Below are 24,838 nucleotides of genomic sequence, written 5' to 3'. Positions count from 1 at the left end.
CATTTTAGAATCTCATAGGAGTTGTACATGGGGATAAAGACAATATGTTTTGTCTGCATCTTTTGACACTAGATAAAAAAAAAATGGATCTTGCTATTTATTCTTTTAAAAAAATAGCTCCATCAAACTGAAAAGAAATAAACATTCAGAATCTCTCTGTTAAAGAAGAAGGTCATTTTTCAGAGCCACATAATTATTTTAAGTACCTTCTGGTTAAAAAAAAATCATTCAAATTTAGGGTTTATTTTTCAACTCTGGTTATATACAACAGTGTAGACTTTATTTTCTTTTAATCATTAGTAAGTAGAAAATAATGGGATCAGGTTGGTATTAAATCGCCATCATTTAATCTAAAGTAAGACTTTGATGACTAAGGTGTAGACTGTCCCTTTTTAAATGTAATCATGAACCTATTAATGAATTACAAAGATAATTTACTTTGCCATTCCTTAATTTATTAGAACAGTTGAAATTAAAGGGGCGACATACACTCATTTTTTCTTTGCATAAATGTTTTGTAGATGATCTATTTATATAGCCCCAAATTTTGAGAATACCGTCAGCTACCTTCTCCAGCTTGCTCCTGTTTGTGTAAAGGGTATTTTCATATGCAAAAGAAGGGGGAGGGTCTTATTTCCAGCTACCTTTTCAACAGAGCTAAACTTAGAGCTTCTAAGTAAGTTTTTAAACGGTTTTATACTGGATTTTTATATCAGTATCTGTGCATCTTATTCTTTATAGTAGTGTCTATTACAAGCAGTTGTATGAAAATGAGTGTATACTGTCCCTTTAATTGAATGGTGGTGGGCACAGCTAAATGTTGTATTCTAAATCAGAAACTGAAATTTCATTTTGCACTACTTTAAAGAATCCTAAATAAATGTATATGATTTAACCCCTTCGCAACCTAGGATGTGCCAGGAACATCCTACAAAAAAATAACCTTAACAACCAAGGACGTTCCTGGCATGTCCTCTTGGGTTTCAAGCGGTGGAAGTGATCGTGATTGCTTCCAGCTGCTTTCAAGGTAATTGCAGTGATACCTCGATATTGAGGCATCACTGCAATACCTTTTTTTGCACTCCGATGCAGAGAGGGCCACTAAAATGTACCTAAAATGGCCACAAATAGAAAGAGGGGAGAGTTTAAGAGAGCTGTTTGGGGGATCGTAGAGGTTGGGGGGGTTAGGGAGGAACCTACACTGCAGAAACTATATATATATTTCAGAGTAGTTCCTTATGGAGGGTAGTATCCTTCGAGATGGGACTGGAGTTTTAAGTAGTGTTATCAGCCTCTCAGTAAAAGCACTGACGAAAGTTAGCGTCTAGAGATGCAGGGAGAGTCTTTCTGCGAACCCATCCAGACTCGTATTAACAGCTCCTTAAGCAATCGGCATTGACGAGTTTCGCTGCCTGCTTTCTTCACTCAAGTCCATGTCAGAAGCGCTGCTACAATCTGTCAAACTTGAAGAACCGTGTCACTGTTCCACGGCATAGATTCCGGTAAGATCGTTTCATTATTTTACACACATGTTAACGATAGAAGACAGGGTCACAGTGGGACTCCTTTATCTTTATGGAATCAAGGGTTAATATCTACTGAGGGGGATTATTGAACATACGGAACATACAGGTTATTTTCATTTTGAGAGCTGCACAGTTTCTTTATATTAAGCTGGCTGCTTTTTCCTTAGCAGGAGCAGGTCCTGCATGAGCACCATGTGACCGGGAATGGTCAAGTTTTTTTCACCGCTTCTGATTCCTGACCGGGTGTCTGCGGAGAGGAGCTTCTTCTCTATCTGTCTGGGTCATAGGAAGTGGTGAGTACTCCTAGCCATTGGGGGGGTATAAGGTGCCATCCGCCTCTGAGGACTCTTCATCCAGTGAGGTGTGTTACCTTGATTCTGTTCCTAAATATGTTTTCCCGAGTTCCGATCCTCCTTCGCCTGTAAGGGGTTTCTTTCCACCAGAGGTTTCTACGCTGTTCTGCATGGCCATCTCTACGGCCTTAACAAGGTTACCTATTCCTGCTATGTGCAAGCGAGGGGTTAATCCAGGATTTTCTGCCCAAGGACAATTGGTGTCCGATCAGTCCTCTGGGGATGTGGTTCCCTCTGAGGCTTCAGAGGGAGAACCTCCAGGGTCGGAGTCTGCTGACTTGGGTCCTGCGACTGCAGAGGGCTTAGCATTTAGATTTGCACGCCTGCGTTTACTTCTGAGAGATTTTTTTGGCGATGTTAGAGGTTTCCAGTACGGCTCTGTCAGTTGAATCTCAGTTCTCTAAATCAGATAACTATCTTAACCAAGATGAGTGGAGGATGGTTATATTCCTTGTCGTCTTGTTTTACTTTAAAGTTTTTTGTTGTTTTGAGCTCTGGATTGTTTTAGAAACTCTTCTTAGAAAATTGTTTCATCACATGGGATTTTTGATCACGTCGACTTTGATGGTTGAGATTGTTGGAGACTTCCGGTGGAAGCTTATAGATTTCTGCTTGGGGTGATAGTTCCCCCCCCCCCCCCCCCCCCCGATATTTTAGAGGAAGTTTAAGCCTCAGAGCTTAATTTCTTTAAATTGATTATTCAGTTGTTCTAGCCTTGCTGGAACTTAACCCCTTAATGACCGACGACGTACGCCATACGTCCTCAGAAAAAATACAGTTAACGTCTGAGGACATATGGTGTACGTCGTCTGTTTGGAAAGCATATGGAAGCGATCCTGATCGCTTCCAGCTGCTTTCCGGTTATTGCTGGATGCCTCGATATTGAGGCATCCTGCAATAACAATTTTTACCCCTCCAGTGCAGAGAGAGCTCTGGCACTCTCTACACCGGACATTGATGGCCACATCCGTTGGTGGGTGGGAGCTGCAGTGGGAGGCGGGTGGACAGGCATCGATGGGTTCTGAGCCTGAGAGGGGGGCAGGATAGTCAGGGGCGCGCACGGGGGGGCGGCGGCAGGCGGGCGCGTGCACGGGGAGGGATCGGGTGGGAACCGCTACACTACAGAAAACAAAAAGTAGTTTAAGGGGGGGAGGGAATACCCCAAAAAGTAATCTAAGGGATCTGGGAGGGTATGGGGGTGGGGGTTGGTCTTGGGGGGAAGAAGCTACACTACAGAAAAAAAAAAAAAAAAAGATAAATTATATTGTAAACTAGCTGCCAAGAAGGTAGAGGGGAGGTTAGAGAGCTGTTTTTTTTTTTTGGGGGGGGGGGGGGGCAAGGAGGTTGGGGGATCCTACACAGCAGCATATGTAAATATGCAAAGAAAAAGAAAAAAAGGATGCCTTTTATTTTAGTACTGGCAGACTTCCTGCCAGTACTTAAGATGGCGGGGACAATTGTGGGGTGGGGGAGGTAAGAGAGCTGTTTGGGAGGGATCAGGGGGGGTGATGTGTCAGGTGGGAGGCTGATCTCTACACTAAAGCTAAAATTAACCCTACAAGCTACCTAATTAACCCCTTCACTGCTAGCCATAATACACGTGTGATGCGTAGAGGCATTTAGCGGCCTTCTAATTATCAAAAAGCAACGCCAAAGCCATATATGTCTGCCATTTCTGAACAAAGGTGATCCCAGAGAAGCATTTACAACCATTTGAGCCATAATTACACAAGCTGTTTGTAAATGATTTCAGTGAGAAACCTAAAATTTGGAAAATTTAAAGTTTTTTTTTTTTTTGATCGCATTTGGCGGTGAAATGGTGGTATGAAATATACCAAAATGGGCCTAGATCAATACTTAGGGTTGTCTACTACACTAAAGCTAAAATTACCCCAAAAAGCTCCCTACATGCTCCCTAATTAACCCCTTTACTGCTGGGCATAATACACGTGCACAGTGGCATTTAGCGGCCTTCTAATTACTAAAAAGCAACGCCAAAGCCATATATGTCTGCTATTTCTGAACAAAGGGGATCCCAGAGAAAAATTTACAACCATTTATGCCATAATTGCGCAAGCTTTTTATAAATAATTTCAGTGAGAAACCTAAAGTTTGCAAAAAAAAATTTGTGAAAAAGTGAACAATTTTTTTTATTTGATCGCATTTGGCGGTGAAATGGTGGCATGAAATATACCAAAATTGGCCTAGATCAATACTTTGGGATGTCTTCTAAAAAAAAAAAATATATATATACATGTCAAGGGATATTCAAGGATTCTTGAAAGATATCAGTGTTCCAATGTAACTAGCGCTAATTTTTAAAAAAAAAGTGGTTTGGAAATAGCAAAGTGCTACTTGTATTTATGGCCCTATAACTTTCAAAAAAAGCAAAGAACATGTAAACATTGGGTATTTCTAAACTCTGGACAAAATGTAGAAACTATTTAGCATGGGTGTTTTTTGGTGGTTGTAGATGTGTAACAGATTTTGGGGGTCAAAGTTAGAAAAAGTGTTGGTTTTTTTTTTCATTTTTCCTCTTATTTTATAAAAAAAATTTTATAGTAAATTATAAGATATGATAAAAATAATGATATATTTATAAAGTCCATTTAATGGCGAGAAAAACGGTATATAATGTGTGGGTACAGTAAATGAGTAAGAGGAAAATTACAGCTAAACACAAACACCGCAAAAATGTAAAAATAGCCTTGGTCCCAAACGGACAGCAAATGGAAAAGTGCTGTGGTCATTAAGGGGTTAAAGGGACACTGAACTCAATTTCTTTCTTTTGTGATTCAGATAGAGCATGCAATTTTAAGCAACTTTCTAATTTACTCCTATTAAATTTTCTTTATTCTCTTTGTATGTTTATTTGAAAAGCAAGAATGTAAGTTTAGATGCCGGCCCATTTTTGGTGAACAGCCTGGGTTGTCCTTGCTGATTGGACAGCACTAATAAACAAGTGCTCACCATGGATCTGAACCAAAAATGTGCTGGCTCCTTAGCTTAGATGCCTTCTTTTTCAAATAAAGATAGCAAGAGATCGAAGGGAAATTGCTAATAAAAGAAAATTAGAAAGTTGCTTAAAATTGCATGCTTTATCTGAATCATCATGAAAGAAAAAAATTGGCTTTAGTGTCCCTTTTTAAGAAGTTTTGTTTTAGCCCGGGAGTGTTCCGGGAGATATGTTGTATCCTAGATGACAGACAGGACCTGTTGTGGATACTAGTTAGGTCTGTTCCTTCTTTCTACTTAGGAGGAGTTTTTTCTTCTAGATTCCGGTCCAGGTACAGCAGGCCCATCTATTCTAGTTAACAGGCTGGACCTGTTTAGGTATTATCTGGGATGGGTGCTTGATACTGGATCATATGGATCTAGGGGTCCTAGAGACCCGAACTAGGCTTCTTTTCTCTTGCAAGGTGTATCCAGTCCACGGATTCATCCTTTAATTGTGGGATATTCTCATTCCCTACAGGAAGTGGCAAAGAGAGCACACAGCAAAGCTGTCCATATAGCTCCCCCTCTAGCTCCACCCCCCAGTCATTCTCTTTGCCGGCTCTAAGCACTAGGGTCTCTCTACGGGAGGGTAAAGTGAATGTGGCCACGCAGGACTTGGTATGCAGACCTAGTGGACATGTCATCTGTCCCACCATGGACATTGCCAATGAGGCAGGATCTTCTGATAGAGGGTCCGTTCAAGCATCCAAATTTAGTTTCTCTAAGTCTGACTGCTTGGAGATTGAACGCTTAATTCTATCAAAGCGTGGGTTCTCTGAGTCAGTTATAGATACTCTGATTCAGGCTAGAAAGCCTGTCACCAGGAAAATCTACCATAAGATATGGCGGAAATATCTTTGTTGGTGTGAATCCAAGGGTTACTCATGGAGTAAGATTAGGATTCCCAGGATATTGTCCTTTCTCCAAGAAGGATTGGAGAAAGGATTGTCGGCTAGTTCCTTAAAAGGACAAATATCTCCTTTGTCTATCCTGTTACACAAGCGTCTGGCAGAGGTACCAAACGTTCAAGCGTTTGCTCAGGCTTTAGTCAGAATCAAGCCTGTGGCTCCGCCATGGAGTTTGAATCTAGTTCTTTCAGTTCTTCAAGGGGTTCCGTTTGAACCTTTACATTCCATAGACATTAAGTTGTTATCTTGGAAAGTTTTGTTTTTGATAGCTATCTCTTCTGCTAGAAGAGTTTCAGAATTATATGCCTTACAGTGTGTTTCACCTTACCTGGTGTTCCACGCAGATAAGGAAGTTTTGCGTACCAAGCCTGGTTTTCTTCCTTAAGTTGTTTCTAACAAGAATATTAACCAGGAAATAGTTGTTCCTTCTCTGTGTCCTAATCCATCTTCGAAGAAGGAACGTCTATTACACAATCTTGATGTAGTTTGTGCTTTAAAGTTCTATTTACAAGCAACTAAGGATTTCAGACAAACATCTTCCTTGTTTGTTATCTATTCTGGTAAGAGGAGAGGTCAGAAAGCGACCGCTACCTCTCTTTCCTTTTGGCTGAAAAGCATCATCCGTTTGGCCTATGAGACTGCTGGCCAGCAGCCTCCTGAAAGAATTACTGCTCATTCTACCAGAGCAGTGGCTTCCACATGGGCTTTCAAAAATGAGGCTTCTGTTGAACAGATTTGTAAGGCAGCGACTTGGTCTTCACTGCATACTTTTGCCAAATTTTACAAATTCGATACTTTTGCTTCTTCGGAGGCTATTTTTGGGAGACAGGTTTTGCAAGCAGTGGTGCCTTCCGTTTAAGGTACCTGTCTTGTTCCCTCCCTTCATCCGTGTCCTAAAGCTTTGGTATTGGTATCCCACAAGTAAAGGATGAATCCGTGGACTGGATACACCTTGCAAGAGAAAACAGAATTTATGCTTACCTGATAAATTACTTGCTCTTGTGGTGTATCCAGTCCACGGCCCGCCCTGGCGATTAAGTCAGGTAATAATTTTTTGTTTAAACTACAGTCACCACTGCACCCTATGGTTTCTCCTTTTTCTTCCTAACCTTTGGTCGAATGACTGGGGGGTGGAGCTAGAGGGGGAGCTATATGGACAGCTTTGCTGTGTGCTCTCTTTGCCACTTCCTGTAGGGAATGAGAATATCCAACAAGTAATGGATGAATCCGTGGACTGGATACACCGCAAGAGAAAGTAATTTATCAGGTAAGCATAAATTCTGTTTTCTGGACAATTGTCTTGTCTGAGAAGTCAAGGGACCTTTTTTGGAGTCATTGTCCCAGTATCTATCACACTGCTGGATATTTTCTCCCACTGTTGGTGCATGCCCTAATAGGGGGAGGGTCTTCCGTCCTAATTGGTTTCTATGATTTGAAGCAGAGCTTATCAGTTCTTCTTTTTGCTGGAGAAGGTAAGATTCTCCCTCCCTTGTTCGGAAGAAGGATGTCTTTCCTGTTTCATCCTTTTTGTGCAAATGCGGGTTCTTAGGAACCGTATCTTTCAGTAAACCTTGTTCTGATCCTTCTTGGGATCTGGGTTTTAAGGTGGCAGTATCCTGCTTTCAGATTTTACGGTACTTCCCGGGTCTCAGCTTTTCTGGGTTTCTTACCTTCGCCTGCTAATAGACTTTTAAGGATTTCTTGTGTCTTTTCGACCCTCTGGATCTAGTTCTGAGTTGCTGTTGTTGACGCCAGGGTGGATCTGGATGCTGTTTTGTCTTAGGGACAGGGATTTTTATCTACCCTGCCTAGCAAGCTGAAGGCTTAGCGTTGAATCCTGCTGTGGCAGCTTTCTTTTAATCCTGAGATCTTGAGAATTTTTCATCGGGTTATGCCCTCCAGCCCCCTTTTGGTCTTTGTGACGCGGGGTTGGAGAGTGATGGACACAGCCGAGGCTGTGATTTTGGCATGGTGCTGGTGATTCTGTCTTAACAAGTTAACCCAGAAGTCAGGTGGGGAAATCAATTCCCAGTGCCCCGTTCAGATCTCCTTGTTCTCAGAAATGTTTCTATTAGTTCTACCGGGGCGGTTTTGATCTTGTCGCTTCCTTGTCGATGGGAAGATAGTGCCCTAGGGAGGTCCGTGGGTTGGGATTTTCCTTCCAATTTTTCCTTTGGTTCCTCAGCGAGCATTCTGCTTGGAGGATTTGGTCTTCTGGGTTCGTACCAGTTGGGACCTCCTCAGTGGTGAGACCTTCCTTGAAGGACAGTACCTCCTGCTAAACGGGTGGGTCTCGTGTTTGGTGGTGGGCGGAAGCCCACGTTGGCTCATTTCCAGCATCCCTATCTATAAGCGTATTCTTCAGGTTCGGATGTCCCCTACAATCATTCCCTACTCAAATGTTTGTGTCGGATGGGGAAGCTAATCAGGCTTTCAAGGCGTCAGTGTTGGCTCCGCCGCTTCTGTAGCAAAAGGTGGGTTTGAAACCAGGTGGGGCTTCGGCCTTTTCCTCCTGAATATGCTAGCATTCCTTAGAGGTTTCTTTTAAACCTTCTTTTCCGCCATGTCACTCTTTGTTGTGGATGGTCAATCCTAGCAGGAGCAGATGTCAGTGAGACGGTTTGCTCCGTTTATATCTAGTTGTGTCAAAGTTTAGGGGCTTCGCCTCCATGGACCTTGTTACAGGGATCTGCTGGTTCAGGGTCCTTGTGTTCATCACAACCAGGACTCTGAGGCTGACTGCGTGGACCCATAGTCTTAGCCAAGAGAGGTTTTTTTTCTGAAAGAATGTTGTTACACTCATTCTAGCTCATAAGCCGGTGTATAGTCGCATCTATCGTAAGGCGTGCAGGATCTACTTCTTCTGGTATGTAGAGCGGGGATTCTCCTGGCATAAGGCCAGGTTTTCCAGGATCCTTCCTTTCTCCAGGATGCTCTGGGGAAGGGCCTTCTGTTAGGGCCGAAATCTGTCCCCTAAGGGAGCTATCTGTTTTACTGCTCGAGTGGCTTACAGATGTCAAGTCTTGTTCAGGCTTTGACTAGATCAGGCTTGTGTTTAGATCTAGTGCTCCTCCTTGGAGTTTACATCTTGTTCTAAGTTTTGCAGAAGGCTCCGTTTGGGCTTATGCATGGAGTTGACATTAAGATTTTCTGTCTTGGAAGGTTTTTTTTTTTGGTTTTTTTTTTCTACTGGCTATTGCTTCAGCGCACAGAGTGTCTGAGATGGCTGCCTCGCAATGTGAGGTCCTTACCTAGTTTTTCATGCGGCTAAGGCTGTTCTGCCTGGGTTAGGTTTCCTTCCTGTGGTTGTTTCAGATCACAACATCAATCAGGAGATTGTGGTTCCTTCCTGGTGTCCTAATCCTTCTTTTTCGAAGGAGTGTTTATTTCATAGCTTGGATGTGGCCCGGGCCTTGAAGTTCTATCTTCAGGCTACAATGGAGTTTTGTCAAACTTCTTCCTTGATTGTGTCTCTTCTGGGAAGTGTAAGGGACCGGAAGCCTCGTCCACTTCCTTGTTTTGGTTGAGGAGCATGTCGCTTAGCTTATAGAGTTAGCGGGACCAAGTCTCCTCAAAGGATTAAGGCTCATTCAACTAGAGCTGTGGCTCCCTCTTGGGTTTTGAGAATGAGGCCTTTAGGGACCAAATTTGTAGGGCACCTACCTGGTCTTCCTTACATATTTTTTCAAAATTTTACTTATTTGGCGTTTTTGCGGAAGTAGCTTTTGGGAGACAGGGTTTTGCAGACTGTGGTGCCCTCAGAACAGGGTCCACCTCTCTTTTTACCCTCCCATTTTCATTCAGTGTCCTCTAAAGCTTGGGTATATGTTTCTCACAAGTAAGGAATGAAGCCATGGACTCTCTTCATATTAAGAAGGAAAACATACATTATGCTTACCTGATAATTTCCTTCTGTATGAGGAGAGTCCACGGCCCCCGCCCGAATTCTCTGTTGGGCGGACTTAAATTTTGGTTTTATTCTTCTGGCACCATTTATACCCTGATATTTCTCCTAATGTTCCGTGTTCCCTCGGCAGAATGACTGGGGGATATGGGAAGTGTGTGTGTGGGGGGTATTTTAAGCCTTTGGCTGGGGTGACTTTGCCTCCTCCTGGTGGCCTGGTTCTGTATTTCCCACAAGTAAGGAATGAAGCCGTGCACTCTCCTCATACAGAAGGAAATTATCTGCTAAGCATAATTTATGTTTTTGTGTATATTAGATAATTCATAAACTAACATACATGCATACCCACACTGATACACTACATAGGAGAGCCATTTAAAGGCATTGTGTCTCTGGTTGTAGCAGCTCAAATTACAGTAACTCCTCTTTGGTCTCTTGCAGTTCATAACGTGAAGCCAGAATGCCTAGAAGCTTACAACGAACTTACGTGAGTATCTACCAATCGTCTCCTTGCTATGCTGTTTTGTGCTTGAAGCCCTATACTAACACTGACAGTACTTATGTGTGTACATGAGATGTAGTTGCTTCTTTTGTGTAAAACATGTGAAGAGCCCTTGATTGTTGTGTGTTAAGCTACCTTGAACACAATAACCTAAGACCTATTGATTTTTCCTATGTAAAACCCATCGGTACATGAAATATGTTAACTATCAACAGGATACTTCATTTCTAAGTACAGTCAGGGTGTGTATGAAGCTCCACCATTTCTAATGCTTTATATAGAAGCATTAGCTTCCAAAGGGTGGATGATATGTAGAACATGTAACATATTGAAACAATTATTTTGATAAATAATTGTTCAGGCTTTGACCCTAGCACTGTCTGCTGTGCAGTATTTCTCCCTTTTGTAATTCTATTTAAGTACGAACCTTTACTAACATAACACAATATTAAAGGGACACTGAACCCAATTTTTTTCTTTCGTGATTCAGCTAGAGCGTGCAATTTTCTAATTTACTCCTATTATCAATTTTTCTTCGTTCTCTTACTATCCTTATTTGAAAAAGAAGGCATCTCGGTTTCTTATTTCAGAACTCTGGATAGCACTTTTTTATTGGTGGATGAATTTATCCACCAATTGGCAAGAACAACCCAGGTTGTTCACCAAAAATGGGCCGGCATCTAAACTTACATTCTTGCTTTCTCAAATAAAGATACCAAGCGAATGAAGAAAATTTGATAATAGGAGTAAATTAGAAAGTTGCTTAAAATTGCATACTCTATCTGAATCACAAAAGAAAAAATTTGGGTTCAGTATTCCTTTTAAAGCCACTGCTTAGTATTTTTATAATAGGTGTCGGAAACTAAAGACATGATGTAAAATGGATCTTTGCTAGTTATGTAATAAGAAACGGATTGTAAGCTTTTATCACATAAAGGTCCATCTTAAAAAGATATTACATTTAAAAAATAGAATAGCATTGTGTAAAATAACAGCAAATAAGCATGTTTTGCATTACAAAAAGTTTATATGTATGTATCTCTACATATATGTATAAAAAATAAATTTAAAAAATACAGAAATGGACTGCACTCTTAAACCAGACTGGATACGCATCCCATGTTGCTGCAAAACTCGCAGCACTGGATACTCGCCAGCACTGACAGACAGGTCCCCTCAGTGAATCCCAGATAAGCCTGGGTGCAAAGCCCATAGGGAAAATTACAAAACAAAAATATTTACACAATACATAGAAAGTCTGGCACTCTTTTTTGCAAGCACACAGCTAGACCTGAAAGCAAAATGGAAAAGTTAGTTAAGCATTTGGTCAAATGTTGATGGGCCCAGAACCACGTCAAGGTGTCTTCCTCTCTACATACAGCCATACAAAGCATGCCTTCAACGAAACATACTGATATACAAACAACACGGTCCCTTTTTAATTTCCCTAGACACATACAAAATAAGGAAATGGGAGGATTAAAGGGACAGTAAACCACTTTCCAATTAACTTTTATTAATTATTACCTACATGATTCGCTTATTCTATCCCCTCTCTATACGTGTTGCAGTCATATACTGACCCCCTAGCTCCTCAACTCAATTTCTAGATCACTTGGCTGCCTGGCTACGTTATTTCCTTTCCTCAGACACCCCTGCCTTCATTCTTGGCAACTTCAACATCCCTCTTGACAACTTCTGCAACTCACTTCCTCTTTCGGTTTGTCGCAATGGACTGATTCTCCCACTCACAAAGATGGTCACTCCCTTGACCTGATCTTTAGCTATCGATGCACTATTTCAGACTTCACAAACTCTCCTTTTCCTCTTTCTGACCACCATCTCCTCACTTGCAATATATCATCCCTCCCTACAACTCTCCCCTCCTTCTACTCCTCACACCAAACTTCACAGAAGCATTATGCCATTAGATCTGCAACTGATTGCTAATTCCCTCAAACTTCTCCTCATCTCTCTCCTCCTTTTCCTGCTCTGACCAATCTATCTGCCACTATAGTTCCACCCTTACATCCGTCCTTGACAATCTGGCCCCTCTTAGCATAGCTCAGAAATCACTCATCCTCAGCCCTGGCATACTCCTCTGACATGGTACCTACGCAGATTTTCCAGTACTGCTGAGCGGCACTGGAGAAAATCTCGGCGTTCAAGATGAAAATTTGTAATGAAGAAAATCAGCTGAACTCCTACTATTCTGCCCTTAATCTCTATAAGCAACATTACTTCTCTACTCTTTCTTCAAACCCAAAACGTCTGTTCTCCACTTTCAATACTCTTCTCCAGCCACACCACCTCCTAATACAACTTATCTGTCCGCTCAAGACTTTGCCAGCCACTTCAATTACAAAATTGACTCCATCAGAAACTAAATCCGCTCTCCGCACACTTCCATTCTCTCACCCCCTCAAACGCTCGCAATCATCCACAACCCACATAACCATAAACTTAGCTCTTTCTCCCCTGTTACTGAGGAAGAAGTTTCTGCACTTATACTGCACTCTCACCTCACTACCTGTCCCATTGACCCTATCCCCTCACAGCTACTCCCCTCCCACTCTTCTACCCTTACCTCTATACTCGCACATATTTTCAACCTCTCCCTCAGCATCGGTATATTTCCCTCATCTCTGAGACATGCACTGGTCACACCTATCCTCAAAAAACCTTCCCTTGATCCAACTACCACCCTATTTCCCTCCTCCCTCTTGCCTCAGCTTCTCGAAAAGCTAGTATATGCACGCCTATCACATTTCCTTACATTAACTCCCTCCTTGACCCACTGCAATCTGGATTTCGTCCCCATCACTCCACAGAGACAGCAATCATTAAGGTTACCAACGACCTACTTACAAAAAAATCAAAAGGCCACTTTTCTCTGCTTATCCTTATTGATCTGTCTGCAGACTTTGATACTGTTGACCACCCTCTTTTGCTCCAAACCCTTCAATCCTTTGGCATTTGTGACACAGCCCTCTCGTAGTTCTCTTCCTACCATTCAAACCGAACCTTTAGTGTAGCTTTCTCTGGGGCCTCCTTTGCCCCGTCACCACTTTGTCTGGGTACTGCAAGGCTCTGTCCTCGGTCCCCTTCTCTTCTCAATCTACACGTCATCATTAGGTTTCCTAATAAAGTCCCACGGGTTCCAATATCATTTGTATGCAGACAACACCCAAATCTACTTCTCTGCACCAGACCTATCTCCTTCCTTGCTAACCCGTGCCACTGTCTTTCTCACCTCTCTTTCTGGATGTCCTCTCACTACCTCAAGCTAAATCTCTCCAAAACTGAGATCCTTTTTTTCCCCCCTTCTTCCAAAATCTCCACCCCCAATCTCTCCATTACTGTCAAACTCTATCATTACCCCTACCCCACATGCCCGATGTCTTGGTCACATTTGATTCAGATCTTTCACTTCTCACATTCAGTCCCTGGCTATAGCGTGCCGCTTCCACCTTAAAAACATCTCTAAAATTAGATATTTCCTTACACAAGACGCAACCAATATTTTAATCCACTCTCTCATCCTTTCCCGTCTCGATTACTGCAACTCTGTCCTCTCTGGTCTCCTCTGCTGCCGCCTAGCTCCCTTACAATCCATAATGAATGCCTTACATGTTGTTCTTCATCTGCTGCACCTCTCTGCCGATCCCTTCACTGGCTTCCTCTTGCCTCTAAGATTAAACACAAAATTCTCACTCTGACATACAAAGCCCTCAACTGCACTGCTCCCCCCCTATATCTCAGACCTTGTCTCCAGCTACTCTCCCTCCCATCCCCTTTGCTCTGCTCATGACCTCCTACTCTCCTCCTCTCTTGTTACCTCCACACACTTGTTTACAGGAACTTCTCCAGACTGGCTCCCATCTTGTGGAACTCTGTCTCTCCCCTAGTTTTGAAAGCTTCAAGCGCTCCCTAAAGACTCTACTGTTCAGGAATGCATACAACCTACACTAACCTTTCTTTATACCAATTCCTCTCCTCCATTGCTATCCCCTGAACCCCCTTAGCATGCAAGCCTAAGAGTCCAGCTGTTTGTAGATCACCTTCTTAAGAGATGACTACAACAGTGCGACTCTTGGCAGTGCCCTCTACCCGTTTGACCCCTATAAATGTCTTGTTGCACTCCACTTTTGTTTCTAGCGCTGCAGAATCTGTTGGAGCTCTACAAATAACTAATAATAGTATTAACAATGCCAGTTAGTTCTCTTGGTATACTTTGTTAAAAGAGTAATCCTAGGTAAGCCAAGGAGTGTGCACATATCTTTAGGTAGGCAAACTCCACTAACCATACTTTTTTTTTTTTTTTTTTATTCTAAAAAAAAAAAAAAAGTGGGTGGTTCAGACTAAAAGAAAGCAACTTGGTCATGTATAACATGCACACCTATATCCTCAAATGGCAACCTCCTATCTGCAGGCTTCCAGGGAGTGAACACTTCAGCTGATTTCTAGCTAATGTCCCTACTATGAGGAACTGCTTTCATACACCACTCTTTAGATAGTGAGAATAATTAGGCTATTAATTCCCTCTAAAGGTCAGAGGGTTTCTTTAAAACTGTGAGAATGGGTTTGTAAGGTCCATATCACCATTCAAGGTAGAGCTAATAATATGGTTAATATCCTTGTAGGTATAAACATAAAAAAACAAATTTACCATATTAAAGTTATTATTATTATTATTATTATTATTATTATTATTATTATTATTATTATCATCATCATCCTATAGATCTGATTAAGAACACTGCATGTTCAGCTTTGTCTGCAAATAATAGTTGTCAGCTTCATCTCTTTTTCATAGTAAGATTGTGTTTATGCAACTAGAAAATATAATGCTTGGTGTCCTTTTTCATAACATTTATATTTTTTGATGGAAGTTAATTATTTGCTTTTGTGAATATTTTTTCTTCCTATATATACGCAGAGAGAAAGTATTGCCCAAACTACATGAAGATCCAGATTACCCCTGTGATCTGGTGGGCAACTGGAACACATGGTATGGTGATCAGGACCAAGCAGGTGAGTGCAGTCCCTCCGGTAAGCGTTTGAGGACTTTCCAGTTATACTAACCTGTAATTTATTTTTCAGTTCATTTGTGGCGGTTTTCTGGTGGATACTCTGCCCTTATGGACTGCATGAACAAGCTGAGAAATAACAAGGTAATGAGACAAGGTTTATCACAACCTCATCTGGCTATGAGGAAAAAAAAAGTAGAAAAGCCGATTAAGGAAGAGATTTGATGTATTTGTAGTTTCTACTAAGTTTGCCACACACTCCATCTTTTTTTTTTTTTTTTTTTTTTTTTTTTTTACTCTTGCCAGGGACCACACTTTAGATTTTTTTTTTTGTGTGTATTTGTTATGTTACTACTATTTCTGAGTCACTGTATTGATTGAACAAATAAATTATCCTGCAGGAGTACCTGGCTTTTCGAGAGGAGAGGAGTCACATGTTGCTGTCCCGCAGAAACCAGCTTCTTCTAGAATTTAGCTTCTGGAATGAGCCTGCACCTCGTAAGGGCCCTAACATCTATGAACTGCGCACCTATAGGCTAAAGGTAAATTGACCTATTTTGTTTCACAAAATGAAAGCTGCGTTATTCTTGGTATTTTGATTAAATAACCTGTTTTTATTTTCTAGCCAGGAACAATGATTGAATGGGGAAACAACTGGTAAGTATGACGATTTTTAAAATGATTGTATTTTATTTAATAAATCTCCATCCTGTGTTCTATTTTTCCCAATCCTCTCTTCTCCAACACTTTCCTGATTCCTACATTTCTATCTCTATATTGTTCCTTCTTTCTCTCTGTTCACTCCTCACTCTGTCCTGGTATTTATGAAGCAGCTTTCTTAAACCCTCTCTGCCAGATTTTAGAGTTGGCAGTTGAAAATCACCCCATACTCATTAAACAGGGGTGATTGACGAGCTCTTTTGTCCCTCTATCTCTTTTTCATTTCTATCATTCTCCCCAGGGCGCGTGCTATTAAATATCGCCAGGAGAATCAGGAGGCTGTAGGAGGATTCTTCTCACAGATTGGGGAATTATATGTTGTTCATCATCTTTGGGGTGAGTTTATTAACATTCTGCCTACATGCAGATTATCAGTTCTCTATAGTATAGTAACCTGTGAGAGTGATTATGCACCACTGACAAAATTATTATATTATTATGCTGATGTCGGTTGTAGGCATTGTTTCAAGCAAAGCAACATTAAACATTCATGATTCAGACAGAGCATACAATTTAAAAAAAAACAAAAAAAAAAGTTTTCTTCCATCAAACTTTTTTTATTTTGCTTGTTATCCCTTTTTCTTTCCATAAGAGAGAATACTTATGTAAACTTGGGAGCTAAGGTATAACTACTGTGTCTGTTCCTCCTTGGGAGTCTGCCCCCCCCCCCCCCAAATCTACAGTGGCTGAATAACTTATGCACTGCTCTTTAGTGGTGTTGTTGGAGCATGATGTCTGGCCCCTCCGTGTGCCCTGTACAATCTTTACACACCACAACACTCCTAGCTTTAAAAAGAAAGCGGTGTTACAATGTACAACTGCAGCAAATTCACATGAGCCCATAGCACCAGCAGGGGCACTTATAGTACCATGCTGTATGCTGCAACAGTATAAAAAAAGAAAATGTGGTTGATTTTTATTTTTTTATTTTATTTTTTACACTGCCTCTTTCAGAACATAGTCTAATTACTTTTCTATGTAGTATTAGACAGCACAGACCAATAAACCAAACTTTGTCTTATAAAAGTTTGAAATGTTTAATCTCACAAACAATAAATATATCAACAAGCTTAACAGATGATAAATGGAGACGGAAGTACTTGTCATTGAACAGTTTTGTTTTAATTTTTTGTTAGTTTTTTTTTGAGCATTGAAACCACTCACACAACCAGAATCCTTAGTAGCAATTTAAATTTAGTGGTTTTGAGGTGGTAATAATTTTAATATATACAAATACTACATAATATATAATGTGTCTGCAAATATTTTATGAGCTACATTGCCTTCAATTTCTCAGCTTACAAAGACTTGCAGTCACGAGAGGAGACACGCAAAGCTGCCTGGACCAAACGAGGGTGGGATGAAAATGTTTACTACACAGGTAACAAGATTATTTTTTCTTCTACCCACTCTGTTTTGGGGGGTTATAAACTTGAAAATATTTACTCATTAGTTTTATGTGGAGAGATGTGATGTTTGTGATCTCATTTTTATTTATTTGTTACAAACAGGTAAGTATAAAGTAAAAGTGACACTTTCATTGAGTCGGATAAAGTATGCGGTTATAAGAGGGTTTCTGATGTACTTCCATGATCCAAAAATGTATACAGTATTATATATGCACACTTTTTGAGGCACCTGCTACTACTGAGACTGTGTAAAAGTCCACAGTGTATACATAGGAGCCTGTGATTGCCTGATGTTGCATGATACAGTGGCCCACTATAAGGAAGTTAATTTTGATATTTGTCAGAAAATAATCTTTTGCTCATTTAACCCCTTAATGACCACAGCACTTTTCCATTTTCTGTCCATTTGGGACCAAGGCTATTTTTACATTTGTGCGTTGTTTCTGTTTAGCTGTAATTTTCCTCTTACTCGTTTACTGTACCCACACATATTATATACCGTTTTTCTCGCCATTAAATGGAATTTCTAAAGATACCATTATTTTCATCATATCTTATAATTTACTATAAATTTTTTTATAAAAAACACACTTTTTCTAACTTTGACCCCCAAAATCTACAACCACCAAAAAACTCCTATGCTAAATAGTTTCTAAATTTTGTCCTGAGTTTAGAAATACCCAATGTTTACATGTTTGCTTTTTTTTGCAAGTTATAGGGCCATAAATACAAGTAGCATTTTGCTATTTCCAAACCATTTTTTTTTTTTCAAAATTAGCGCTGGTTACATTAGAACACTGATATCTTTCAGGAATCCCTGAATATCCATTGACATGTATATTTTTTTTTTTAGTAGACATCCCAAAGTATTGATCTAGGCCAATTTTGGTATATTTCATGCCACCATTTCACCGCCAAATGCGATCAAATACAAAAAATCGTTCACTTTTTCACAAATTTTTTCACAAACTTTCAGTTTCTTACTGAAATCATTTACAAACAGCTTGTGCAATTATGGCATAAATGGTTGTAAATGCTTCTCTGGGATCCCCTTTGTTAAGAAATAGCAGACATATATGGCTTTGGCATTGCTTTTTGGTAATTAGAAGGCCGCTAAATGCCACTGCTCACCACACGTATATTATGCCCAGCAGTGCAGGGGTTAATTAGGGAGCTTGTAGGGTTAATTTTAGCTTTAGTGTAGTAGACAACCCAAAGTATTGATCTAGGCCCATTTTGGTATATTTCATGCCACCATTTCACCGCCAAATGCGATCAAATAATAAAAAAAAAAGTTCCCTTTTTCACAAACTTTAGGTTTCTCACTGAAATTATTATCAAACAGCTTGTGCAATTATGGCACAAATGGTTGTAAATGCTTCTCTGGGATCCCCTTTGTTCAGAAATAGCAGACATATATGGCTTTGGCGTTGCTTTTTGGTACTTAGAAGGCTGCTAAATGCCGCTGCGCATCACACGTGTATTATGGCAAGCAGTGAAGGGGTTAATTAGGGAGCTTGCAGGGTTAATTTTAGTTTTAGTGTAGAGATCATCCTCCCACCTGAAACATCAGACTCCTGATCCCTCCCAAACAGCTCTCTTCCCTCCCCCACCCCACAATTGTCCCCGCCATGTTAAGTACTGGCAGAAACTCTGCCAGTGCTAAAATAAAAAGGTATATTTAGGCTTTTTTTTTTTTTTTTTTTTTAAGCATATTTACACCAAACAGCTCTCTAACCCTCCCCCTCTGCCTTGATGGGCGGCATCTTGGGTACTGGTAGCTGTCTGTCAGTACCCAGTTTAGAATAAAATTGTGTTTTTTTATTTTTTCCCCCTTTTCTGTAGTGCAGCTCCCCCCCCCACCAAAGACCAACCCCCCGCCCCCTCCCAGATACCTTAGATTGATTTTTAAAAAAAATTAAAATACCCCTTTCTCCCACTTATATCATAAATTGTTTTCTGTAGTGTAGCGGTTCCCGCCCCATGCACGCGCCCGCCCGCTGCACCCTGTGCGCGCCCCCATAGACCCTGCCCCCGATCCTGCCGCCCTCCACATTACCCGGCCCATCGATGGCCTCCCAAGTCGGCTCCCATCCACCAATGATACCGGCCATCGATGTCCCGTGCAGAGAGGGCCAGAGAGTGTGTCTCTCTGCATCGGATGGCCATCTAGAGTTATTGCAGGATGCCTCCATATCGAGGCATCACTACAATAACCGGAAAGCAGCTGGAAGCGAGCAGGATCGCTTCCAGCTGCTTTCCAGACCGAGGACGTGCAGGGTACGCCCTTGGTCGTTAACTGATATTTTTTAGAGGACGTACCCAGCACGTCCTCGGTCGTTAGGGGTTAAAAGTGCTATTACATTGTATTGTCATTATGTACTTGTTGATTATTTAATTCTACTGTGTTCAATAGTCCTTTAATGTCTCCCATTAAGGTATACCAAATGTCATCCTTGTTCACATTAGAGACCTCTTATATAGGGGTATATGTAAATCCTTTTATAAAGGCAATAATGCATATCAAAATGTTTACCTACAAAATTCTCAGACTTTAAAGTGATGCTAAACTTGCCTGCCTTTGTATATACAGATCCGAAATATTTGAATGGAGTTTAATTCATCAATTGCAATAAAGATTTGCTTTAAGTTACTTTCTAATATAGAGATGAAAGTCTAATACACTGCGCTCTGGCCGCCCACTTCAGGCCACCAGGAGGAGGCAGACACCCTACACCAGAGCGTTAAGTATCCCTCCCACTTCCCTTACCCTCCCAGTATTTCCTTTGCCTAGTCTAGGAGGCAGACGAAGATAGTGGTGGTCTGCATTTACTTCAAGTATATAGGGATATTAATCCCACATTTTCCCTCCTATGGATAGTTCCTGGAAGAGAGAGACATAGATAAGTACTGGCTGTGCAATGTAAATCTTCTCTAAGGAGCTGTGGTCACAAACTGCCACAGGGTCGCTGGGACAGTTCCTGAGTGAAGATGTGCTGCCTCAGTATATCCTCTATCAGTTACAGTACAGGATGGTCTTTCTACTGTATCCTCAGGAATATCAGCTGGGTAAGAACAGTGGAATGGGCATTTGCGGAGTAAGTACCAGCATGGCTCACACATCCCACAGGCTATTAGTGAGTACAATGTTTCATGTACAGCATAACCAGGTAACAGCAGATTGGCACACATATCAGCTTCCAAGTTAACTAAAACAGTCCTTCTAGCTCCCACTGGGGACAATCAGAACAGCCTTAAGATGTGATAGTTAACACAGGGTCTAACATGATAGGCTTTCAATACTGTGCAGTAACATTTAACATTTTAAATATGGTTATACTCCTCAGTTTGAAGGTTCTTTATTAATCAGGTGTGTTATGTGGGTTGTGTGCTTTTTTATAATGGAAGATGTACTATTTGACTGTCAGTTGCATGTTTAACATTTTCTTGTACTGACCCCTTTAAATCACTGGCTCCTCCAAACTGTTGGCATTCTTAGCACTCCACACTGTCAGAGTTACCAGAGCTGGTTTTTCAGCGCATGAAGGGGAAGACAGAGAGCATGGCAGTGATCTCCTCTGGAAGGAAGATTATTTTTTTCTTGCTTCTGAGCACTTTGCGTGCAATCTCCGCCTTTTCCTTTCACTACTTCTGAGCTCCACCGCACACAGCAGGTTTTGGCTTGTTCACTGTCCTGATTGTGGTACTGGAGGGGGTAAGACCCCATACCAGGAGCAGAGGGGGTGGGGTGCTTAGTTTATTCAGGATTACAATGAATCCCAATTTTTGGGAAACATTTTCTATTTATACTGCAATAGTATACATATTGTCATTAGTTTCCTATACTTTTCTCTATACTCACTAATCTCTTTTTCTGCAATTTCCTTCATTATAAGTAAGGTTGCTGTGTCTCAATGGAGTAGTCTGGTGCTGCCTCTGCTGGGCTGGACCAACTTGAGGGCAGATCTACTGACCTTGTTTTTCAACCTAATAAGTGCTTGTTAAGACTTTTTTTTAAAGTCTGTTCAGGATCCCTGGGTAATGGAAACCATCTCTCAGGGATACAGAATAGGTTTTCAGCCTCCTCTGGGAAAGCTTATTCTATCTCATGTATCAGAGACCGAATGCAAACCAAGAGAAGGGTTTCTATTCCAATCTTTTCATTGTATCAAAGTGGGTTAAACAAGTTTTTGAGGGTACCTTCCTTTTAAGATGGAAACTATTCAATCTTTTCTTCCTTTAGTCGTCCATGGTCAATTTATGACAACAATAGACTTGGAGGATGCTTATCTGAAAATTCCTATTCACAAGGAACATCACCAATTCTTAAGTTTTGCCTTCCTGCACAAACACTACCAGATTGCAGCGCTTCCTTTTGGTCTTGCTATAGCTCCCAGGATCTTTTCAAAGTTAATTCATCATTAGTTAGTCAAGCCATCTCTGTCTTGGTGGATATCCCCCACTCTGGTGTTTCAGGGGATGTTTCCTGTGTCCATCATGGGAAATAAATTACCAGGACACCAGCTTCTCAGGTGTGGGAGCGGTCTAGGGTTCTCAACGGTCTCAGGGAATTTAGTCACCTCAGAAGGCGAACATACCAATAAGTGTATTGGAAATCTGTGCTATTTTTCAGAGCTCTTCAGGCTTGGCTTCATCTCAGTTCCGTTCCTTTTATTTGCTTCCAATCAGGCAACATCACGGCAATAGGCTATATCAATCATCAGGGGGCAGTGATGGAGGTTTCCTGAATTGGGCAGACGTTCACTGGTGTACCATCTCAGCTATTCACATTCCCTGGATCAACAACTGGGAAACATATTACCTGAGTTGTTAGACCTTGCACTCAGAGGAATGGTCCCTCAACCAGAAGATTTTTTGACCTGTTGATGCTTCGCTGGGGTCTTCCAGAAATAGACTTAATGGCGTCACATTTGAACCACAAACTCCCCAGATATGGGTCAAGGTTAAGAGATCCACAAGTGGAACTGATAAATGCTGTAGCAGTACCTTGGTCTTACCACCTAGTTTTTCTGTTTCCACCAGTTGTGTGTCTTCCAAGGGCAATTTGCTCAGATCAAGCAGGAAAGGATTTCTGCAATATTGATAGGCATGGCCATGCAGAACATACATATAGAAGTATACAGAATCAGATGTCCAGCTCTCCTCCGTAGCGCTTCCTTTAATGTCCAGATCTACTATCTCAAGTACCATTCTTGCATTAAATTCAATCGCTCAATTTAACAGCTTAGAGATTAAGCACTTCTCTCTAAAATATGTTTTCTGGCTCTCTGATAGAAACCTTAATTCAATCTTGGTATACAGATAAAGGATATACGTGGTATTCGGTTAAAATTACTTGTACCTTACATTTCCTTCAGGATGGCCTAAACAAGGGCTTGCCAGTCAGTACCCTTAAGGGTTATATCTCTGCACTCTCTCTGTTTTATTGCATAGGAAGCTTGCTTGTCTTCCTGATATTCAGGTGTTTGTTCAGGCCTTGGTTAGTATCAGACCTGTTATTAAGCACATTTCTCCTTCATGGAGTATGAGTTTGGTTTGAGAGTTCTGCAATCTCCACCCTTTGAAACCTATGCAAACTTTAGATATTCAGTTATAATCTTAGAAGGTTTTGTTTTTGATAGCCATTTTTCTCAGCTAGGAGAGATTCCAAATTATCTGCTCTTTCTTGTGAGCCTCCATATTTAATTTTTCGTCGGGACAAAGAAGTGTTACATAGGTAGTCTGAATTTCTGTTTACGTTTCTCAAAAGAATATGAACCATGAGATTTGTGTTCCCTCATTATGCCCTAATCCAAAACTCTCTAAGGTGAGACTATTACATAATTTGAATGTAGTCGGGACGTTGAAGTTTTACTTACAGGCTACTAAGGACTTCCGGCAGTCCTCAAGTTTGTTTTATTTTCAGGGAAACGCAAGGACCAAAAGGCCACTTCTGTTACCTTAGCTTCATAGCTAAAGCATTTGATTCACAGAGGTTACTTGGAGACGGGACAATGCTGCATTTAAAAATTACTGCTCATTTAACTAGTTCTGTTTCTACTACTTGTGCATTTTAAGAATGAGGCTTCAGAAGAAAAAAACTTACAAGGCTGCAACTCGGTCGTCTTTACATACTTTTAACAATTTTTTTTATCATTTTGATGTGTTTACCTTAGCAGAGGCAGCTTTTGGAAGGAAGGTTCTTCAAGCAGTAGTTCCTGGTAAATAGGTGCCTGCCTTTTCCTTCTTTTCTGTCCCACCCCTGTTTTGTGGACTCCACAGCTTGGGTATTAGTTCTGAACAGTAAGGACTTGTGGACTCTCACCACCTTAAAGTGATTGTAAAGTTGAAATATTTAAAGCCCAGTATTTAAAAATACTCTTAAAAACATAGGCACTTAAAGACATTAAACTTTACAATTACGCTTCTTTTTTAAAATACTTTTTTTGTTACTGTAACCACACCGACGATCCTCCACCTGAGTCTCCTTCAGTAATTGAGCAGATAGATTACGAATCTGGCTTCCTCCAATCGTAGTGTGCCGCCTTTGGAGTTCAGCTCTTGAGGCACACAACGATTGGAGGAAGCCGGATCGTCATAGATATGCTAAATACTGAAGGAGATGTGGGCAGAGGATTGGTGGTTTACCGTAACAAAAAAGTAAGTATTTTAAAAAAAATAAAGTTTAATGACTTAAAGTGCCCATGTTTTTAGGCTTTAATTCATTCAACTTTACAATCACTTTAAGAAAAAAACAAAAAACATAATTTATTCTTATCTGATAAATTCCTTTCTTTCTTGGTGATAAGTCCACAAACCCTCCCATATTTACCTAGTTGGTGGCAGTTCTAGTTTGCTCCTCTTTACCTTTACTATCCTTTCTTAGTTTCCTCCTCCTCTCCTTGACTATACGTAATATTGGGAGGGTAAGGGAAGTGTGAGGAATACTTAAAGCTCTGGTGTAGGGTGTGTCTGCTTCCCTGGTGATGAATTCCTAACAGGACTTGTGGACTCTCACCACCAAGAAAGAAAGGCATTTATCAGGTGAGAATAAATTGTTTTTGTTTTTTTGTAGCTAGAGCGCCGATTGGAGAACAGTTCAAGCCTTTAGCTCATCAAAATAAATTACTTTTGAAATGGGAGGCTGGAGTGTGGGGTATTTGAAAAAGTTATAACACAATTAGACTATACAAAATTGTTTGCAAATAAAATACAGCATTACTGATTTGAGATCTAGCATATACAGTTTTAAAATCATTACTTTTGGCTGTGAGCTTATATGTTTTTGCCAAAATATGATACTAAAAAAACAACCTTTTCATATATGCTTAAGAATAATGTACAGGTATTAACTTTCTCCTTTTCAGCAATTCATTAAAAAGGGATACAAAACCCACACTTTTCCTTTCATGATTCAAATAGAGTATGCAATTTTAAACAACTTTTCCTTTTTTCTTCTATCTAAATTGCTTTCTTTCCTTAGTATCCT

At 40.7% G+C, this 24,838-nt stretch overlaps 1 protein-coding gene across 1 annotated transcript in view; it reads left to right on the top strand.

Annotated features, from left to right (window-relative positions):
• The window catches only part of NIPSNAP1 (nipsnap homolog 1), a 96,185-nt gene that overhangs the window by 52,938 nt on the left and 18,409 nt on the right, over positions 1 to 24,838 (top strand). Inside the window, exons 3-9 of the mRNA XM_053702185.1 lie at positions 10,130 to 10,175; positions 15,130 to 15,224; positions 15,294 to 15,364; positions 15,622 to 15,762; positions 15,846 to 15,877; positions 16,182 to 16,276; positions 17,238 to 17,321. Of these exons, the coding sequence (XP_053558160.1) occupies positions 10,130 to 10,175; positions 15,130 to 15,224; positions 15,294 to 15,364; positions 15,622 to 15,762; positions 15,846 to 15,877; positions 16,182 to 16,276; positions 17,238 to 17,321 (564 nt within the window). The remainder of the gene's footprint in view (positions 1 to 10,129; positions 10,176 to 15,129; positions 15,225 to 15,293; positions 15,365 to 15,621; positions 15,763 to 15,845; positions 15,878 to 16,181; positions 16,277 to 17,237; positions 17,322 to 24,838) is intronic.

This window comes from Bombina bombina, chromosome 2 (genome assembly GCF_027579735.1).
Source record: "Bombina bombina isolate aBomBom1 chromosome 2, aBomBom1.pri, whole genome shotgun sequence".
NCBI lineage: Eukaryota > Metazoa > Chordata > Amphibia > Anura > Bombinatoridae > Bombina > Bombina bombina.
This window is presented reverse-complemented; position numbering and strand designations above follow the sequence as displayed.